The following is an 18,465-nucleotide window of genomic DNA, read 5'->3' as shown; positions in this document are numbered from 1 at the left end:
TTCTGGCTGTATTGAGCAAGAATTCATTGCAATTAAAGACAAGCCCTTTAAAATTTTAGTCCACACACGTATGCACAACCTTTTATTCTCAACATAGACTACTAAATAATCAAGTCACTTTCAATTATTGGGGACCATGATGCTGCTCTGAACTTCACTGTTGAAAATAAACTTATTGGTTGAGGCCTGTTGTTATGGCATAATCAGTGGCCACGCTACTTGCACACCAACTCTTGTTTAAAAAGAAAACACTTCTACGCGCCAATGCCACACGTATATGTGGTGATACTTAGAGTGCTAGCATATCAGCACTTGAAGTGAATGTTGCGCAATTTGATGGATATAAACCGCGCGACAGTTTCCCATCTGACAGTCGCGGGTTCCAAGATGTTTTCCTTCGAGCTCTTCGTCTTTGCCTTGGCTGTAGCCGGGGCTTCATTGTCCGGAGCCACGGAGGTGTATAATTTACGTATTCTCTGTTTAGGTGTACAGCCTTTCATGTGTGTTAAGCAGTATTTATTTTGTAGAAATTCATGTTAATAGCTACGTACAATGATAAACCTATTTTTTTCAGCGCTCAGATTCAGAGCATGGCTATGAATAATATTGGGTAAATTAATCTTAAGCCTACTGTACACCTTTCAGCTAATTATTTTACACTTGCATGAAACAGGTACGTTTTGTAAATTTTTAAAACAATTTTCAAGAAATGCAATGATATTATCTGTTAATATATTCTACATAATTAGCTTTATGACAATTATTTTTTTTATATTTTAAAGACTTGTTCTCAAGAAATTTTTGAAATAATTATAGAACGGAATATTTTCGGTTAAAAGCTAGTGCTACTGACTACTTCGTTATTAGGATTCCTCGGGGTTCAATTCATATTGGGGTGGTTTGCCACTAGCGGGGTGATTCTGCAGTAGCGGTCGTTGCCTTTTGCAGTATGGAGGTGAAATACAACACTAAGTAACGAAATTCTCGACAAATGAAATATCTCCCAGATCGGGCTGTAAATCTAGACAGTAACATTTTGATCGCCAGTCAGAAGTCCTAACCAATGTACCAATTGATCAGACGTATACTTTATTGACGTAGTTCTAATTTATTTGAAACTAACTTATCATGTATAAAAACTGTCAAAATATTATTTCTTATACAACATACAAAATGAATTGTTTAATATTAATACTAAATTATGAATTGGAAGGTACTAAACACCTTCAAGCCTTCAAGATACCGTTGGAGAAAATTTCTAACACCTGCCGCCTGGTTAATTGTCAGCACTGAATTGCCTCAATTGCCGGGCACTTAAAACAGCAGCACACAGCGAAACAAAGTTACGACAAATAAAATGTTCAATCAGGCCAATTATGAGGCCCACGAAGTTAACTCACAGCTGACATTAGCCCAGAACCAAATCTAATAGCTCGTAACCAAACACCTCCGGAGCTTGCAGTACTGAATACCAACTGATTTCGTGGTAGCAAACATGTACAGGCACATCACAAATCAAAGTTTAGAGCAAGAAGCATGAGTCCCTCCCTTACCACAAAAAAAATTGTAAATTCAAGTAATTTCAACATTAAACCAGTTCAAGTAAATACTGTATAGTAACAATACCTATAAAATTTTAAGTATGATTAAAATGAGTACACACACATGACACACGCGTGCAATTAACTAAATTTGGAGTGGGAAGATAACTTGATTGTTAGTATTTTTAATAGCTCAATAAATGTCCGAAAGGAAATAGCTACCATTGAAACCCTCTAGGCCTCTCCTTTGAATGGGTCCTTAACATCCTACTGGTTAACAGTGAGAAGTTATACTCTGGTATACTAAATTGGAAAAGGTTAAGGCAGGGGTAGAAATTAAAAAAAAAAATACTTTTAAGCTGAGAAGAGTAGATATATAATTAAAAGTTTAAATATCTACTAAGAAGGGACCCTTTTTCACAGGCCCAACATTGAAAACTTTTATGAAAATATTTATATATTGCTATACTAGTAGAATATATCTAATTAAAGGTTATCACGGCACATAGAATGCTGTAACCAAGAACGTACAGAGGCAGAATGGGAGTACACACCCCCTCCCCCCTAAATCCTAAAATATCTATCATCCCCACCAACAAATAGAAAGTATTTGAAAGCAAACAGCGCCCCCTTTCTAACCTTCCCCGAAATGAAATTCTGTGTACGCTCTTGGCTGTAAGAGGTTCTCTTATACTCGTGCAGGTCGAAGGATATTACACACGAGAGAAAAAAAAAAGGGGGATGTCCCTACAAGAGAACCAGAAAACCTGTTACAGCATTCTTTATGCTGCAATGATCCTTAATTAGTGATATTTGACCTCATAGCAATCTATGACAACATTAATAAAAGATCTCCAGGGTGATCTTGTGGATAATGTTTTCTTCACAGTAGCATTTACGCTGGTATTATTATTCCATCACTCTCTAGATCCGCTCAAAATATATATTATACATTATTATTTACTTTCGGCCCTTGCCTTATCCTGTTGCCAGTTTTTTATGCCAGAGTTTAACTCCTCGTTTTAAAGGATTTTTTCAAAGGCGATACATAGAGTTTCAATAGTAATTATATCAACGTTTGAGTTGACGATAGTTTTGGGGTCCAGGGACCTAAACACAAAAAACAAGGTAGAAATTTTCCGGAAGTCACATCATGGTAACCACTAACCACTGCAGTGGGTGATTTTCTTTCTCAATTCACTTAAAACAACTCCAAATAAGTGATATATAGACCGCAGATGAATCGAGGTAGCTCAGCGATGAGACAAAAGAGTCACATGCCAAAGTACCTGAGCTCGGAATTAAGTCCTGCCTTCCTGGTTTCTGCTTTCTGTGAATTCTGCTACTCACATAAACTTAACGAAAACCCTTAGTTATTTAATGCACGCGGAATATTACGCTTAAGGCCCGTTCTACAATGGCACGGTAACGGAGACGGATCACCTAACCGGGAACATTTCACTTATCGCATCTGCTGCTTCCACAATGCATGGAAACGTAACAAATAGCAACCAAAGATATTTCATTTCAAGGTTACGAAATATTAACTTAATTTAAATAACATATACTATGCTTCGAGATTATAGCACGTACAGAAATAAAAAGTAATAATAGAACACTAAGATATTGTTGTACTTGAAACAATTTTTAAAACATTTAGAACATTAATAAATATGGCTACCCCCACAGCCAAATACTCGGCTTCTACTGGTCGCACGGAACAACGCAAACGGAAGAACTCAGCATTGCCGAGCTAATACGTAAGAGTCCGTCTCCCTCTGCGTGCTATGGTAGAAACTCTGTTCCGTGAGATCCGTCTCCGTTTAAGTGATCCGTCTCCATGTCATTGGAGAACGGGCCTAAGGATCCGGCCTACTTGGGCGCACGTACGGTGTGCAGAGATACAGAAAATAACCGTGCGATTTGAAACTGCTCAAGGCATCAGAGACGTGTCTGTTTACGAAAAGCTTTTAAGAATATGCCGAGGGCGGATGAGTACGTAGTTCTTTTTCTATATTTCATTTTTCAACTTTAATTTTAGAAGAGTGAAAATGGCTAAAACGCGTGTTTTTTGAACTAATATTTAGGCGTGAAAGACCAATGGAGATTCTTTAAAGCTGTCTAATAGTATGGTTACTAATCAGACTCATAGCCCTATGCTGCACGACGAGAAGACTAGCGTTAGTTTGGAGCCGTGCGCTGAGAGTCGATACCACGCTAGAAGCACCCGCGAACATCGTACTTATCACCCTGCCTCACTAACACAAATACACACCTGACTAGGCTAGCCCCTTAAGACATTTGGGTTCAGGTATATGGATGTAGGTGGACTTGTGTCGGCAGTGTAAGTAGAAATTGTGTCTGACATTATACAACCAACTACCTACAAATAAAGTATAATGTGGTCTAAACTTTGACCATCAAACATATCAGAAACAATAAATACAATTAATGGTATTGAAGATATTACTTAAAAATTGTTATCTCAAACTATCATAATTAAAACAAACTTGACTTTAGGCACACCACCAGATAGTGAATATCAAAGATATGAAACCATTATAATAGGAGATATTTATTTTTTTAGGCGACAGATAAGCCTCCCATTGTCTGTAAACAACATAACAATAATCCCAAAATTGACTGTTTTCAAATAAATAGTCCTGGTAGAACGTAGGAAAATTAATTAAATGATTGAACATATGTCCAGACAATAGATCTTCCAGAATTATATTATAATTTCACGTAGGCCCACTTCAGAATTTATTTTGAATACAGTAAATGTTAAATAGATTTGAAATATATGGACAACCTATTTCGTGTGAAATTATTTTTCTGTATACTTAAAAAAGTGGTCATTTAATACAAAAAATCTGCATAAATGTGTAAGATATTTAGTACATACAAAAATCAGTGTAGACTAATGATATCGTTTATTCTGTTTAAATAATCGTTTATAAATAGTCTATATAAGTTCTAAACGTTTTCAGAAACAATTTTTTAATGTAAATATTCTCTCAATACACCTCGAACTCAGGTTGATCACTATGCGGAAGGAGAATAAACTTACTACATTATATTTTTGAACGAAAACCATCTAGTTTAAAAAGTGTTTCTTATTTTTATTTTTTGCATACTTACAGAATGTCCCAGAACAAAACTTCAAGTCTATAACAGTTGATAGGCTAATTAATTACAGTTCTGAATAAAAAACATAAAATTAAAAAATACGTCATATTACGGGATCATAGTCATTTTTTAAATAGTTTTAAAATCCCCACCCTGCACTAATTTATTATATACTACTCTGACTACAATTTTTTGTCACGCAAGCATGAATAAGCCTACTATTGATATAGATTAAAAACAAAACTAAACATAATGTATTGTTGGGTGAATAATTTTCTTCGCGATAAATGCGGAAAAAATCTTTAATCGGGTTAGCTCGCATAGCAAATTTATTTAAAGTATGAGTAGTCAAAGATTCCCGATTAAAACATTTTGCAGTCGTGCAAGGGATTTTTGTTCTCTAAAAGTATAGCATGTTTGATATTAAATTGTTATCAATAGCAGGATTATTCATGATTTGCGTGGCAAAAATTTGTAGTCACAGTATCCAACAATTACGTTGGTGTTTCAACTGCGCGCTAGTCCGCGTGACACTAGACTCTCCCCGAGTCGTGACGTAGCCATGTGGCGAGCAGGCGACAGGCGGAAACACAGGAAAAATACCCCAGGGTGATGTCTAATTGTCACTGATTGCGTATACAGTTAATATACAAGTTTTATGATTCATATTTTCCAAATAAAATATATTTTGGTAATTATACAATTTCAAATCAATCAGAAACACATACAACTACTTACTTCATTTTAATATGTTAACGTTAAAATATAATTATACTATATGTGTGGCAGTACAATTTATCACGGGATAAATGTTCCTCAAAGTTTTATTCATACTTTCAATATCAAATATATTGTGGAAATTCTAGGGATTTGCATCATTTTAATATTTAATTCTAAAATCCAAATGGATACGCATTAAGGAACAATTACCTGCGGTGCACTACATTAACACTATTCCTGTGATAGCCGGGGCTCGCCATTATACGTACGGTTAACAGCACGCGGATACGTGGATGAGTGATGGCCCGTTACACTTTTCGTGACTAGCGCGCCCTTGTCGGAGGGATACGGGACCACATTTAATAGTTGACTGTCCTCCTACCTGGAGGCTGAAATTAAGCTGAAGGCCGCGTGGGATGAATTGCTACGGGCGGTACTTAGCCGGCTTGGTAAATTACTACAAAGTTCATTCGTGCGTCACGAAACATGGTACCCTATACTTAAAACACTAAACGCCTCAAAGCTCCTCAGGTTGTAGTATTACGGGTGATTCCTACCCAAACGGTAAATTACCACAAAGTTCATACGCTGGTTGTCTTTAGACAACAATCCACTTAGGCCCGTTCTCAATTACGCGAGAACGGAGACGGATATCACGGAACAGGGTTTCTACAATAGCACGCAGACGGAGACTGACTAGTACGGATCAACTTGGCAATGCTGAAATCTTCCGTTTAAGTTTCTCCGTGCGACCAGTAGAAGCCGAGTACTTGAATGCGGTGGAAACCATGTTTTGTAATGTTCTTAATACGTAAAAAAATATTTTAAGTTCAAGAATATCTAGTGTTTTATTATTACCTTGTCATTTATTTTTATTATTTATGTAAATTCTGCCCGTGCTACGATTTCGAAGCATATGTTTTTAAATTAATATTTCGTAACTTTGAAATGCAATCTCATTTGTGACGTGCCCATGCATTGTGGAAGCAGCAGAGACGCGACAGTTAAATGTTCCGGGAGATCCGTCTCCGTCTACGTGATACGTCTCCGAGTCCGCGCCGTTGTGGAACGGGCCTTATGGGCGAAGCAGCGATAGACCAGTGTGGCCAGAATTAAGCTTGATGAGATCCGAGTCACGGCACAAAGCTAACGCAAACATACCCGACGGCAGTACGATTCATGTAAGCGGCCTGTTATGTTTTCATAACTTTAGGTTCACAATTTATGATTATAACTTATATGATGTGTCATGAGTTTGAGTGAGCAAGACATGGAGGTTTTAGTTATTTCATGTGAAGAATTGTTATCATTGTGGTCACATCGTTGTTCAACAGATTGACACACTACAATATGTAGCACGGGTAATATATTATAATAAAGATGAGGGAGCAGCAACGAGTAGACAAGTATTACAATATGAACCTCGTTGAGTTACACCCTACACGTAACGTAACCGTCGCGAATATCTGCCGGTGGAGCTGCGGGCGGAACGAGCGGTAAACGACGCGACCCGACCAGGGTTCGCTGCTCGGCGGAGTTATCTCGATCGGCGCCGCCCAGCGTCTCGACGCTCTCGGGCGCCGGGACGTCGACGAGGCTAGACGCCTTCCCTCTTGGCGACGGCGGCAGGCGTACGTCCAGGGATGGAAGCACCGGTCGTCACCTGGCTCCTCTTGTTTTAGACCTCGAGGAGAGTGCGCCATCGGCAGTGTTTGAGGACCGTCGCCGGCTGCTCTTGCAACACACCGTCCGCTGCGTTGCTCTTGTTGCTACGGACTCTTTTTATAGGTGTTGTGGCACAAGCCCCACATAACAGGCCGGTGCCTGAATCCTGCTGGGAGACTGGCCGCGTGGCCGTGGACGAGGTTTTGGCTGATTGAAGCTGTTGCAGTCACAGACCCCGCGGGGTTTCTCGCGTCTAGTCGTCCTGCAGGTGACGGTGGGACTCGAAGAGCCACTGATCGCGGGCAATCAGCTATCGAACGGGAGGTCGGTTGAGGCCACGCTGTGAAAGGGAATTTAACGACTGGTTAGATTCTCAGTGATTTTACAGCCCGATGTTATGCTTCACATTTTTAATTAGTGTCTAAAATGCTCTGAAAACACGTGAGAACTCAGTGTAGATAACCGCGCGGTGATAGTCGATAGTCGCCGCGCCTAGTCGCACCGGGTGTTTTCCCGCACACGCCCTGCTGGGATGGCGACGGCGCTTAACAGCCTGTGTTGGTAGACGGAACCCTGGCGACTGTCGTCAAACTAAAAAGAAAATAAAAGCCTATAAAGCAAAAACCACACTTTTTAAATTATTTATTCAGAATCGTAATTACTTTGTCAACTGTTCTCGGCTAGAAGTTGGGTTCTAAGACAACAATTGTGCGCGTGTGTGTGTACTGGATAATAACCCGCGGCTTCGCTCATTCCATTATATTGTTGATATTTCACCACTGTAAGAAAAGTATGTGATTCATTTCAAACATTTTTTTACCAAAGATATAGGCACACTAAAATTTAAGGTTTGTATGCGATTTTATTATCATAACTTTTTTCATTTTCATAGGTGTATAATTTTGTTATTACATTTAGACTAGTGTTTAAAGTTAGACAAAGACCTTTTTTATAATATTAATTTATCAAAATCTGTCGTGTATAGTAGTTTCAGATTCATGCCGAAAAAAAATATACACTTAAATTTTTAATAAATATATTTTTTAGTTATAAATATTTATAGTTTATTTCATTGTACTGAATTTAAATATCAAACAGTTCAATATGAATTTATACACGCACACACACACACACACACACACACACACACTAGTTGTAGTACCCGGCGTTGCCAAGGCTAAACCACCCTTGGGAGATAATATTTGGAAAACCTTGCTTATATCCGTACTATCACGTAAGAACTATACATTTTTCTACGATGGAAAGTGCCCTGTATCCTATTAAAGGACCTTAAGTAACTACATACCAAATTTCATGAAAATCCGTTCAGCCATTATGTAACCGAGTGGTAACAAACATACTTAAACACATTAACTTTCATATTTATAATATTAGAAGTATATATAGGGTATGTATGAATCTGCCCAACCAACTTAGGCTGTAAATTTATTCCAACAAAATAAGTTGAAAACATCTATACGACTTATGGTCTAAAGTGCTTAAAAATTGGGGCTAAAGAACATTTTTATTGAAAATTTAGAGAAAGTATTTCAGATTGAACACTGGGCGCCTAGATTATGTTTATTTGAATAAATTTCTACTACCACCGCAATTTAGTCGCTGTAGCAAAATCATCCCATTGAAATAGTTTGAGGCAGTAACACGCCACAAAAAATGAATTTTGCTACTGTAACAAAATCCTCAGGGTTTGTAGAGCTTCGTACAATGTAACATAATTCAGACGCTCAGAGATTTATCTTGAATACTTTCTCCAGTTGTTTACAATACAAATTTGATTTAGGTCCAACTTCAAAGACGCATACCAGCTTCGGGAATCACTTCAGACCATAGGTCTTGGGGATATTTCTAACTTATTTTGCCGGGATTAACCTGCAGTCACAGTTTGTCGGTCGAAATTCAGACTCATCTCGTACGTGCATGTCTGTTTGTACATATGTAGATCATGGAGTTCTAAAGTATTCTTTCCTTGCATATGCTTATGATAAGGGGAAAGTTGTCATAATGTGTTTGACTGGCGGGATGAGATGTCCTCGATGCGGGGCCCGACCACCTCCGCAACTCCCGAAGACGCTCTGCTCTCTGCCCGCAGGTCTCGTCCTCAGCCGGGGCGCCGACAGTGAAGCTGACCCAGGGCTCCCTGCGGGGTGAGGCGGGCCGCTCTGCAGATGGCACCACCTTCTACAAGTTCCTGGGGATCCCCTACGCCAAGCCGCCCGTGGGCAATCTCCGCTTCGCGGTACGGTCCTGTGGCGTGGTCCTTCTCACCACCGATTTTCTAGAGACCGGAAAAATTCGCGAATTCATCTCGTGATATGCTGAAATTAAAATGAGCATATATCTTCGTGCTTCTTCTGCTATTGGTTCACTGTTAACCTGGAGGACTCTGTGCCAGTTAGAGACCCTCAATCAAAAAACTATAACATCACAAGTTATCCAGTTGAGACGCCTTACAAGTCTGTAGCCAATGAACAGAGGTGACGTTTGTCCAAGTATGGAGGACATTTAACCTGGCAATTTTTCCAGTCCCTACCAATTACTAGGGGTAGATATTTTTCATGAAAAGATCATCACGCCCATTAGACTATAATACAGTATGCCCGCGCCAGCTATTTCTCCATTGTAATTGGCGACCGTCTGCAAGACTATTATAGAAGTGTTATTCCGGTGAATTTATCACGATATCTGTACGTTCTTTGAATGGTTCTTGCAATCGAGAATGTCGATTAAAAATAATTAATTATATTTAAGCCATTGCGGGTTTACACTGGTTGTCATAGAAAAACATTAAGAATGGAAAACAAATATGAATACATAATCACGCGGAGAATAAGCCAATATCAGCGATGTAAAATGCTACATGCCTAGACATCCTAGAGAATCCCGTACAAGGACTTAAGTCAGAAAAAATTATATCTCAGACGAACACAGTTGCAAGAATTAGTAAGTACAGAAAAACAATATTAGATAACAAACAGCGTGACGCCCAGACCATTACAATCATTAAACTTGAGATAATCTTGACGACATAACGATGACAGCGTGGGCGGACACCGTAGGCTATTAAACAAAATTTGGTAAATATCTAGAAACAAAAATTATGTGGAGATAAAATAAAAAATAAAATTCAGGAAAGCTATCGTGATAGATTTACAAGAATACACATTAGTGACAAGAGAGTGTGACAGCTAACCTTGGGAGTAGAGAGGGCGAAAATTGTTGTTACAGTGCCGTGAAGAGTAAAATTTCCCTGTGCGCTGTTGCAGGCGCCACAAGAACCGGCGTCGTGGTCCGGGGTGAGGGACGCCACCAAGTTTGGTCACATGTGCATCCAGGATTCGGCGACCGGCACCTCCGAGGACTGCCTCTACCTCAACGTCTACACGCCGCATGTGAGCCCACCTAAGCCCGTGCCTAAGCCCTTGGCGGTAGGATTGGGCGGGAGATTCCATCCACTACTCTCATTTTATTTGGTTCCTTTGAAAAATGCAAACAGGATTATTACTAACATACGGAATATATTCACATAAAACTAAATATACTTTTATAAATGACTTAAAAAACTATTTGAAAAAATAAACTCAAGAAGATACGAAAACAATAAGATTGATTATAACAATTCTGGGTCAGAAAATTTATTTACCTTCAGTTCTGCAAGGGAAAATCCACTATGGCAACTGAAACATTTAACTGTAGATTTAATACAGTTTCTTAGACATATGCCACTGCAGTTTTGTTTAACAGTTTCCTAATTGAATTATGTATACCGGGTCCATACTGGGCATTGATATGTTATTTAAATGATTCATGTCATGGGAAATTTTGATTTATTACAGTTTCCTGGAAACTCAGATCTTGCTCCTTGCGAAATTTCAGTACATGTCGGTAACATCACCTCTGCGTGCTTGGCAGATACTACAAACGCATACTTGCCCAGTTCCCCCTCCCATTTGAGCTGATGAAAGTGGTTCTTGTTCTTGCACAATCCATTCATCTTTACCCCCTAACAAAAGCTTTGCTAGTTTCACCTTACCATCTTTGAAATATCATGGTATCAGATCTTTGGAATATTGTGATTTCAGATGTTTGGAATATTGTGGTATCAGATATTTGGAATACTATTGTATCAGATCTTTGGAATTATATTGTGTCAGATCTTTGGAACATTGTGGTATCAGATCTTTGGAATATCAGATGAAATATTGTGGTATCAGATGCAACAAGAATCGGGGTTGTTGCAGCTACCTACCGGCACCGAGAGAGCCGCTCTGCTGCCTGTGATGGTGGCCATCCACGGTGGGGCCTTCGTGGCGGGCTCGGGCAACATCGGCCCGGGACAACTTATCGACCATGGCGTGGTGGTGGTCAGCATCAACTACCGCCTCAACGTATTTGGTAAGAGTGTGCTTGGTGTGCGTGCAGATTATTCGATAACCAACAACACCTTACGGATAAAAGTGTACAATTCAGATTTTTACGTTTAATTAGAGTCGTAACTAGTGTACATCGTTCTTCAATGTCGCCTTTGCAGGTTTCATGAGTATTGAGGGAACAGACGCTCCAGGCAACGCCGGACTCAAGGACCAGGTGGCTGCCTTGAAGTGGGTGAAGAAGAACATCGCACACTTCGGTGGTAACCCTAACAGCGTCACCATCTTTGGAATGAGCGCTGGTGGCGCCGCCGTTCACTACCTCATACTGTCTTCATTAGCTAAAGGTAAGGTACAACAACGTAGTGACATACTCATTTTTTGAGTAAATTTAGGTCCACCATGAATTATAATCGTTTGTGTGGTTTTATTTATGTATATATTAGAGAAATATATCATCTTATACTATTTTTTTTAAATCCAAGGAAGGTAAAGTTTTGTAGTTATGCTTGCAGAAATTAAATGAGAACATTACTACAGAAGCCAACATTTCCGCCACTGTTTGATCGTGAAGTGCTTTGAAATCAGGATGCCCGATCCAATAAAATAACTAAAAGTTTAATTTTGTTTAATATTTAATTTATGATTCTGTCAACCAGATGAATCCATGTCAATCTTTTAGACTGGTTTTATAGGATATTACAATTTCGGCCTTATGTCGACTTATAAAACAACTTATTATAAAGAGTACAATGCGTGAAGTAATATTCAAACTCAAGACCGAAAAGTTAGAGAAGACCGGTATGCTGACCCATAAACCACCAAAGCTGTTACTTTTGCAAACCCAATAATATAAGATAAGAAATGGAGGAAGAGGGAACTGAAACAAATGCACACTTGGTTCAAGTTAATATCAGAAGTTTGAAAAGGGGCTGCAGTGAACATTCAGTATTTAATAGTTTAATATTCTTAACTAACAATATTGTTATTATTGCCTTATTTACTGATGTAATGCTACAAGAATAAGTGTTTTTTTTGCTTATTAAGTGACATTATTTAGATCTCAAAGTCTAAATGTTTCAAAAAGTTCATTTTTATACTGATTAAAATTTATTAACAGAAATGAAGCTGATAATTTTGTATGAAATTTACAACTATTGTTAAACTTTAACATTAGTTTATCGATTAATGTCGACAGAACATTACACGGCAGTGCAATAGTTGACTAAAGAATTCTTAAAATGAAGATTGCCCCCCTTTAAAAAATCCCACAAATTCTACATAAAACCTTTGCAACCTATTGAACACAGTTTCTCTTCCATGGTAATCGTATCGTTTGTGAGGTTAAATTATAGTGTGAAGCTGTTCTTCCCAAAGGTTAGACAAAACGAGTGACGTTAAATTAAAATCAATTAAATTTAGGTAAGAGATGAAAAAAAGTAATATGTTTCCTTAGAGACGGGATCATGAACAACCAAAAAAAAAAAAAAAAAAAAAAGTGTATTGAGGAAGTGATCAGCCGAAGTGAAGTGATTTCAGTAAACTATTCGACTGAGATTCTAAGCTGTCATTTCAAATCGAGTCTAGTGACACGGATGCTTTGTTCAATCAACACGGAAATAACTTTAGTCTAAACATTTCTTCTGTAAGTTTTTGTGTTGTGGGTAATTTCAAGTCTAAAGTTGAAATCAAATTTCCTGTGCAGGCCTGTTCCACAGAGCAATCTCTGAGAGTGGCTGCGCCCTCAGCACCTTCGCGTTCAACCACAACAACCAGCAGTACGCCTTCGAGCTGAGCAAGCTGGTCGGCAAGCCAGCCACCACCTCGTCGCAGCTCGTCAAGAACTTGCGGGAGGTCGCCGCCGCCGAGCTCCTCAAGGAACTCCCGAAGGTGACGCACCCCAAACCTTCGACGCGACCTTTCGTGCCGTGCATCGAGTTCGCGAGGACGGGCGAGCAGCCGTTCCTGCGTCAGTCGCCAACGACGCTGGTGGAGAGAGGCGTTTTCAACTACGTGCCGTACATCATCGGATCGGCCAAGCGGGAAGTGGCCGCCTTCTACTCCGACGCGACGCTGACGTCGCAGTCGTACTGGCAGAACATCGAAAGGAACCCCGAAGGGTACTTGGTGCCTGCTGAGCTCGGTCTCAAGCAAGGCTCGGAGAAGTCCAAGGAGGTGGCGGAGAAGGTGAAGAAGTTCTACTTCGGCAACAGCGCCATCTCGTACCAGACCCGCGAGAAGTGGATCAGCGTGCAGACGGACATACAGTTCACGATCGGCATCGTGAACACGATCCGCGCTCACGCCAAGCACTCCACCAGCCACACCTACAACTACTACCTGACGTACGGCGCCGCGACACACGGCATGGAGTGGCAGTACGTGGTGTACAACGGTCCGGTCAAAGGTCAGACGTCAAGCGCCGCCAGGTTCGCGAGGTCTCTGGGGGAGTACTGGACCAGCTTCGCGAAGACAGGGGTGCCGACCGCGGCCGGCGAGGTCACGTGGAAGCCCGTCAGCACCAGCAGCTATCCGTACCTGGACCTAAACGTCCCCAACACTCTGAAGACCGACGTGGAGAAGCAGCAGATCGACTTCTGGACCCAAATATACAAGCAATACCGCAATGGTACGGGTGCTCGGTAAATATTGTTTTAATAACTTCAATTTAATGTAAGTTAAAGCGGATTAAAATGATTTGTAACTCTTTGCTTTTTTAATGCAACATGACCTTTGAATCAAAATATTTTCCTGCTTTTGGTTCACCTAAAAGAGCTGTCCAACCTTGTAAGTGTTACAAAATTTTACAAACTCAACACTTTTTCCTAAAATATAAAATTCTGGGCAATTCTGTTTGCGCCAAATGTCTTGGCGGGTGAAAATTCTCAGTGGGGTAAGTTACTGCATCAGGAAACATTTGAGGTAACCTCCAGCCGATATGTGCATAGCCTAACTGTTAACAATTTCTGCTTCGAATATACGTGTTGTTCTGTCAACCAATGAGCGAGCAGATTTTGCGGCTGACCGCTACGACGTTTCACTCCGGCAGTATGTGAGTGGCATTCCTCCTTCGAATGTTACCACAATTAGTTGAGTTCAAGCTTGGTCTGAGATCACGAGCATGTATCACTGACGTCTATTCAAAACAGGGTAAACAATGCGCCCAGAAACAGTCTATAAATTACTACTGTGCTATTGATTTTTATGGGCGGAGTAGAGCAATCATGCTCTCGGGGCTATTGTGCTCATTCTAATAAAGTACACGGGAATTTCAACCGCAATGAATACGGGAAACCTTTTGGCTCCTGCTTATTTTAGTCTAGACTCTTGACAGAAATGCCAACCCTCTGTGAACATAGATTAACAGTTCTGATGGGAACTCAATATTTTTTAATCCATTAACAGTATGTGAGGTAGGCAAACACATAATTAAATAAAAAAATAAAAAATGGAATTACCAAGATTATACTCAAAAAGTTAACAAAGAGCACGAAACCCCGCTATAGCCAACTTAATTAACCAGTCATTTCTCTTGGAGTATATCCAGACCAATGCAAAATTGTTAGAATAAGCAGGGAATCATAACAGATCCAGGAAATTATATCCCAATATTCATACTTCCAACTATATCAAATATAATAGAAAAGTGTGTTAAGTCTAGAATGCAGTATTTTTTCAAAACATCTAAATTCTTTTATCATTACCAATACGGTTGCATTGAAAAATCCTCTACAACTAATGCTATAACAGATATAGTAATAATGTTGGCGGGAACCTTGGATGAGGGGAAGGTTGCAGGTGCAATATTTATAGATCTCATATAAGCATTTGATACTATACATCACATCCTCTTGTTACAAAAACTAGAAGCATCTGAAATAATAATTGACAAAAAATTGTTTGCTAGATGTATAAACAAAAGGAAGCAATGTGTCTCTGTCAATGGTAGGGACGTGAAGAACTGTAAATTACTTGTGGAGTGCAACAGGGTTAGTCGTAGGACCATTATTATTTTTGGTATACATTAATGACATTGGGGCTCTACCATTTCATGGTGCACTATCCTTGTTTCCTTATTATGTGGGCCTTTTCTAACACCTAACTCAACTAGTCAATTTTATGAGCATATGCAAAATGATTTAAATATTGTAAAATATTGACTCATCCAAAAATAGTTGACAGTAAATGTACTAAAAACTTGCTACATGATCATATGAAAAGTTACAGCAAACACCATGAACTCTTTCAACTTAACCATAGACAAAGCACGATTACAAAGAAAAAATGTTGCTAAGTATCTAGGCTGGCTAAATGACAGTAACCTATCATGGGCTTCCCATATAAAATAGTTACTTTAATCTGTATCCTACACCGCCTAAAAACAATTGTAGCACTTTGTATCCGTAAAAGTGTGTACTATGCATTCATTCATCCGCATCTAGAATATTAGTGTACAAAATGGGGGTATGGATCAAAGGGCATTATAAAAGAACTATAAACACTACAAAAGCGTGCTATCAGGATTCTGTACGTGCTGCCATTTTTCACCCTGTCCCATACACTCTTTCTAATAAGTAATATAGACCAATTAAAATGAAATTCCACCTAGAAAGCATAATTTATACGTACAGAGATACTAATGAACTGAATCATGGAAATACTGATATTTAAAAAAAAAGATCTTCATGAACATAACACAAGGCAAGCTGGAAATACCCATCTAGACTCTTATAGCAAAGCTAAATATGGATCTTCTATTGTCGTAGTAAACCAAACCTTAGAATAAACTAATAAAAAATCAATTAATTAAACTTGGAGTTACATTAGTTAAATTGTTAAATCGTATCTGTTGGACATGTATGCATAGTGATGTGTAGAACAATGCGAGATACTAGTTAAAATACCCATGTACATGTACTACTTTGTAATACGTTAAATATATTAGGAATATTGTAAATGTTAGCGTTTATGTTTGATTTCGTTCCGATACAGGCTAAAGTGCAACTGTCTTCTAAAGAAAATATTATTTAGAATGTAAATCTCTCTGGAACATTGTAATAAATAAATTTTAAAAAATCAGTCGAGAGTGGAATTGGTAGACGCATTATTGCTGTCAACGGAGTTACCTCGCGATAACTGACAAGCATATCTTACTTAAGGTAACAATGCTAAGAACTCAAATATTCCTTCAAGTAAATGTTATAGCTCTTTTCAAGGGAAATACATTTAGTTAAGTGATTAATATGAAAAAATTGTTTATTGAGTAAATGTATTTGTATTAGAATTTTTCCTGATTTGTATACATTTGGGCCTATTCCGCTCAGTGAACACGAAGCTAAAACGTTCAAGGTAAAAGCGGCTATCACACTCATGTCAAATAATTTATTATTTTTCATTTCAAATGGTACGTAGTTATAAGTTTGTGAGAAATAAATACAAAACGTATTTTAAAGAAACCACGGAAATGGCAACTCCGAAGGTGTTTAGTAAAATAATGAGTCTTTGGAGAACCGCAAATTACTTAAGCATTGCAATTTCAGCTTTTTAGGTTAGATTTAACGTGAAAAATTAATCTTAAAATTAAGGTTGAGTAATAAATTTTTTACATATTATTTTGCCTGAACTCTATAAAAAAAATAAAAAATAGCTACTGAAACAAGAAAAACACAAAATGAAACCTCCAAAACTATCCACCCATCATTAACTTCCAAAGAACATTCATTACACAGAAACTATGGCGCAACGATGTCTCAAGATGGATTACCCTGAATAAGTGAAAATTAATCTTTGGTCAAGCCTAAGAAAATTTGCTGCAGCAGCCAAGTTAATATGTAGAATGAACGAGGACTAAAATATATAATGTGGTTTCTGTGGAATTTGGTGTTTTTCAGAAAAATTAAAAAAGAAAAGATAATGAATTGGATTGCATGTAAAAAGTGTCAAGTGTGGTATCATGAAGTGTGCAGTAGCTTAAGGTATAAAAAAAATTACATGCGGAAAGGTTTGTGAATTTGGAAAAAATTGTTTATGAGTGAAACTGGCCCGCAAATATGAATAATCTTAGGTTTGTTCGTGTTAAATGCATTAATTTGCTGTCGAGCAGTCGTTTTATTTTAATGGCAGTTTTGAACGTTTTTTGTATAGCTGAACACAAATTTTATATAATAGTTATTTAAATATTTTTAAAACTAATTCAAGCGGAAAAGCCCCGCGGTAATAGAAAAACCACAAGAAAGTTTTCGTTTTGGGTTAGTTCTGTTATGGTTGAGTTGTAAAAATATTTTTGGTTACTCGGGTAGCTAACAAGGAAATAATATCCTTAATTTTTTGTGTTATTATTATTTTAGAATGATAAAAAAAATACATTTGTGGTATTTGTGTTTCTTTGATGGATCTCCTTGACCCATTTCGTTTGACATGCAGGAATGCGACATACCAACCGCAAACACTAAATTCTCTATCATGGATGTAAACCCAGAGAGAAGGGGTGATAAACTTTATAATGACGCCAAAATTATGTTTTACGAAAATAATTTTGAATACTTTACAGTTCTTTGCTTATTGCATGCACATAGGCATAGACCACCTGGGCCGCATATTCCACCCCTTCCCCTTCCTAAATCCTACAGATTTGCGCTTTTATTCTCTACCAAACGTACACAGCATATATTCGATCAAACATGTTCAAAATGCCGCTCAGGCATCAATATGACCAATTTTATACCTAGCAAAAAATAAATTTAATTTTAAAACATCAAAATGCCAACACTTGCCACACAAATGAGTTAAAAACAGTTCACTGTATGGTTTGTAACGACTCCATATTCAAAAGCCTGTCACTTTGGCCGTTATTACAATGCAACGGAGTGAAATTAGGCAGATATTCAGACAAGGGTAACTATGCATTTTTTAACTAGCAAATGCAATAGGTTATATATAATTTATTTACGTAAAATCACCAACGATAGATCAGATAATAATCAAGCTGCTGTAGGGCGTAAACCCCATCAAACTCACGCGAT

The 18,465-nt window shown here is 38.4% G+C and overlaps 1 protein-coding gene across 1 annotated transcript; it reads left to right on the top strand.

The window, feature by feature from the left end:
• Positions 1-362: 362 nt before the first annotated feature.
• Positions 363-14,150, top strand: LOC134530830 (fatty acyl-CoA hydrolase precursor, medium chain-like). The gene is made up of 6 exons (XM_063366078.1): positions 363-456; positions 9,166-9,312; positions 10,340-10,465; positions 11,315-11,468; positions 11,605-11,790; positions 13,149-14,150. Exons 1-6 carry the CDS (start codon positions 388-390, stop codon positions 14,087-14,089), a joined length of 1,623 nt encoding a protein of 540 aa, XP_063222148.1. The 5' UTR covers positions 363-387; the 3' UTR covers positions 14,090-14,150.
• The last annotated feature ends 4,315 nt before the right edge of the window (positions 14,151-18,465 follow it).

The sequence above is a fragment of the Bacillus rossius genome, chromosome 3 (assembly GCF_032445375.1).
Source record: "Bacillus rossius redtenbacheri isolate Brsri chromosome 3, Brsri_v3, whole genome shotgun sequence".
Lineage (NCBI taxonomy): Eukaryota > Metazoa > Arthropoda > Insecta > Phasmatodea > Bacillidae > Bacillus > Bacillus rossius.
This window is presented reverse-complemented; position numbering and strand designations above follow the sequence as displayed.

Bases quoted from the DNA above. Each gene is read 5' to 3' on its own strand.
- LOC134530830 (XM_063366078.1), top strand. From the start codon at position 388: ATGTTTTCCTTCGAGCTCTTCGTCTTTGCCTTGGCTGTAGCCGGGGCT. The intron at 457-9,165 runs GTGTATAATTTA...CTCTGCCCGCAG, and splicing joins CATTGTCCGGAGCCACGGAG to GTCTCGTCCTCAGCCGGGGC. The intron at 9,313-10,339 runs GTACGGTCCTGT...GCGCTGTTGCAG, and splicing joins TGGGCAATCTCCGCTTCGCG to GCGCCACAAGAACCGGCGTC.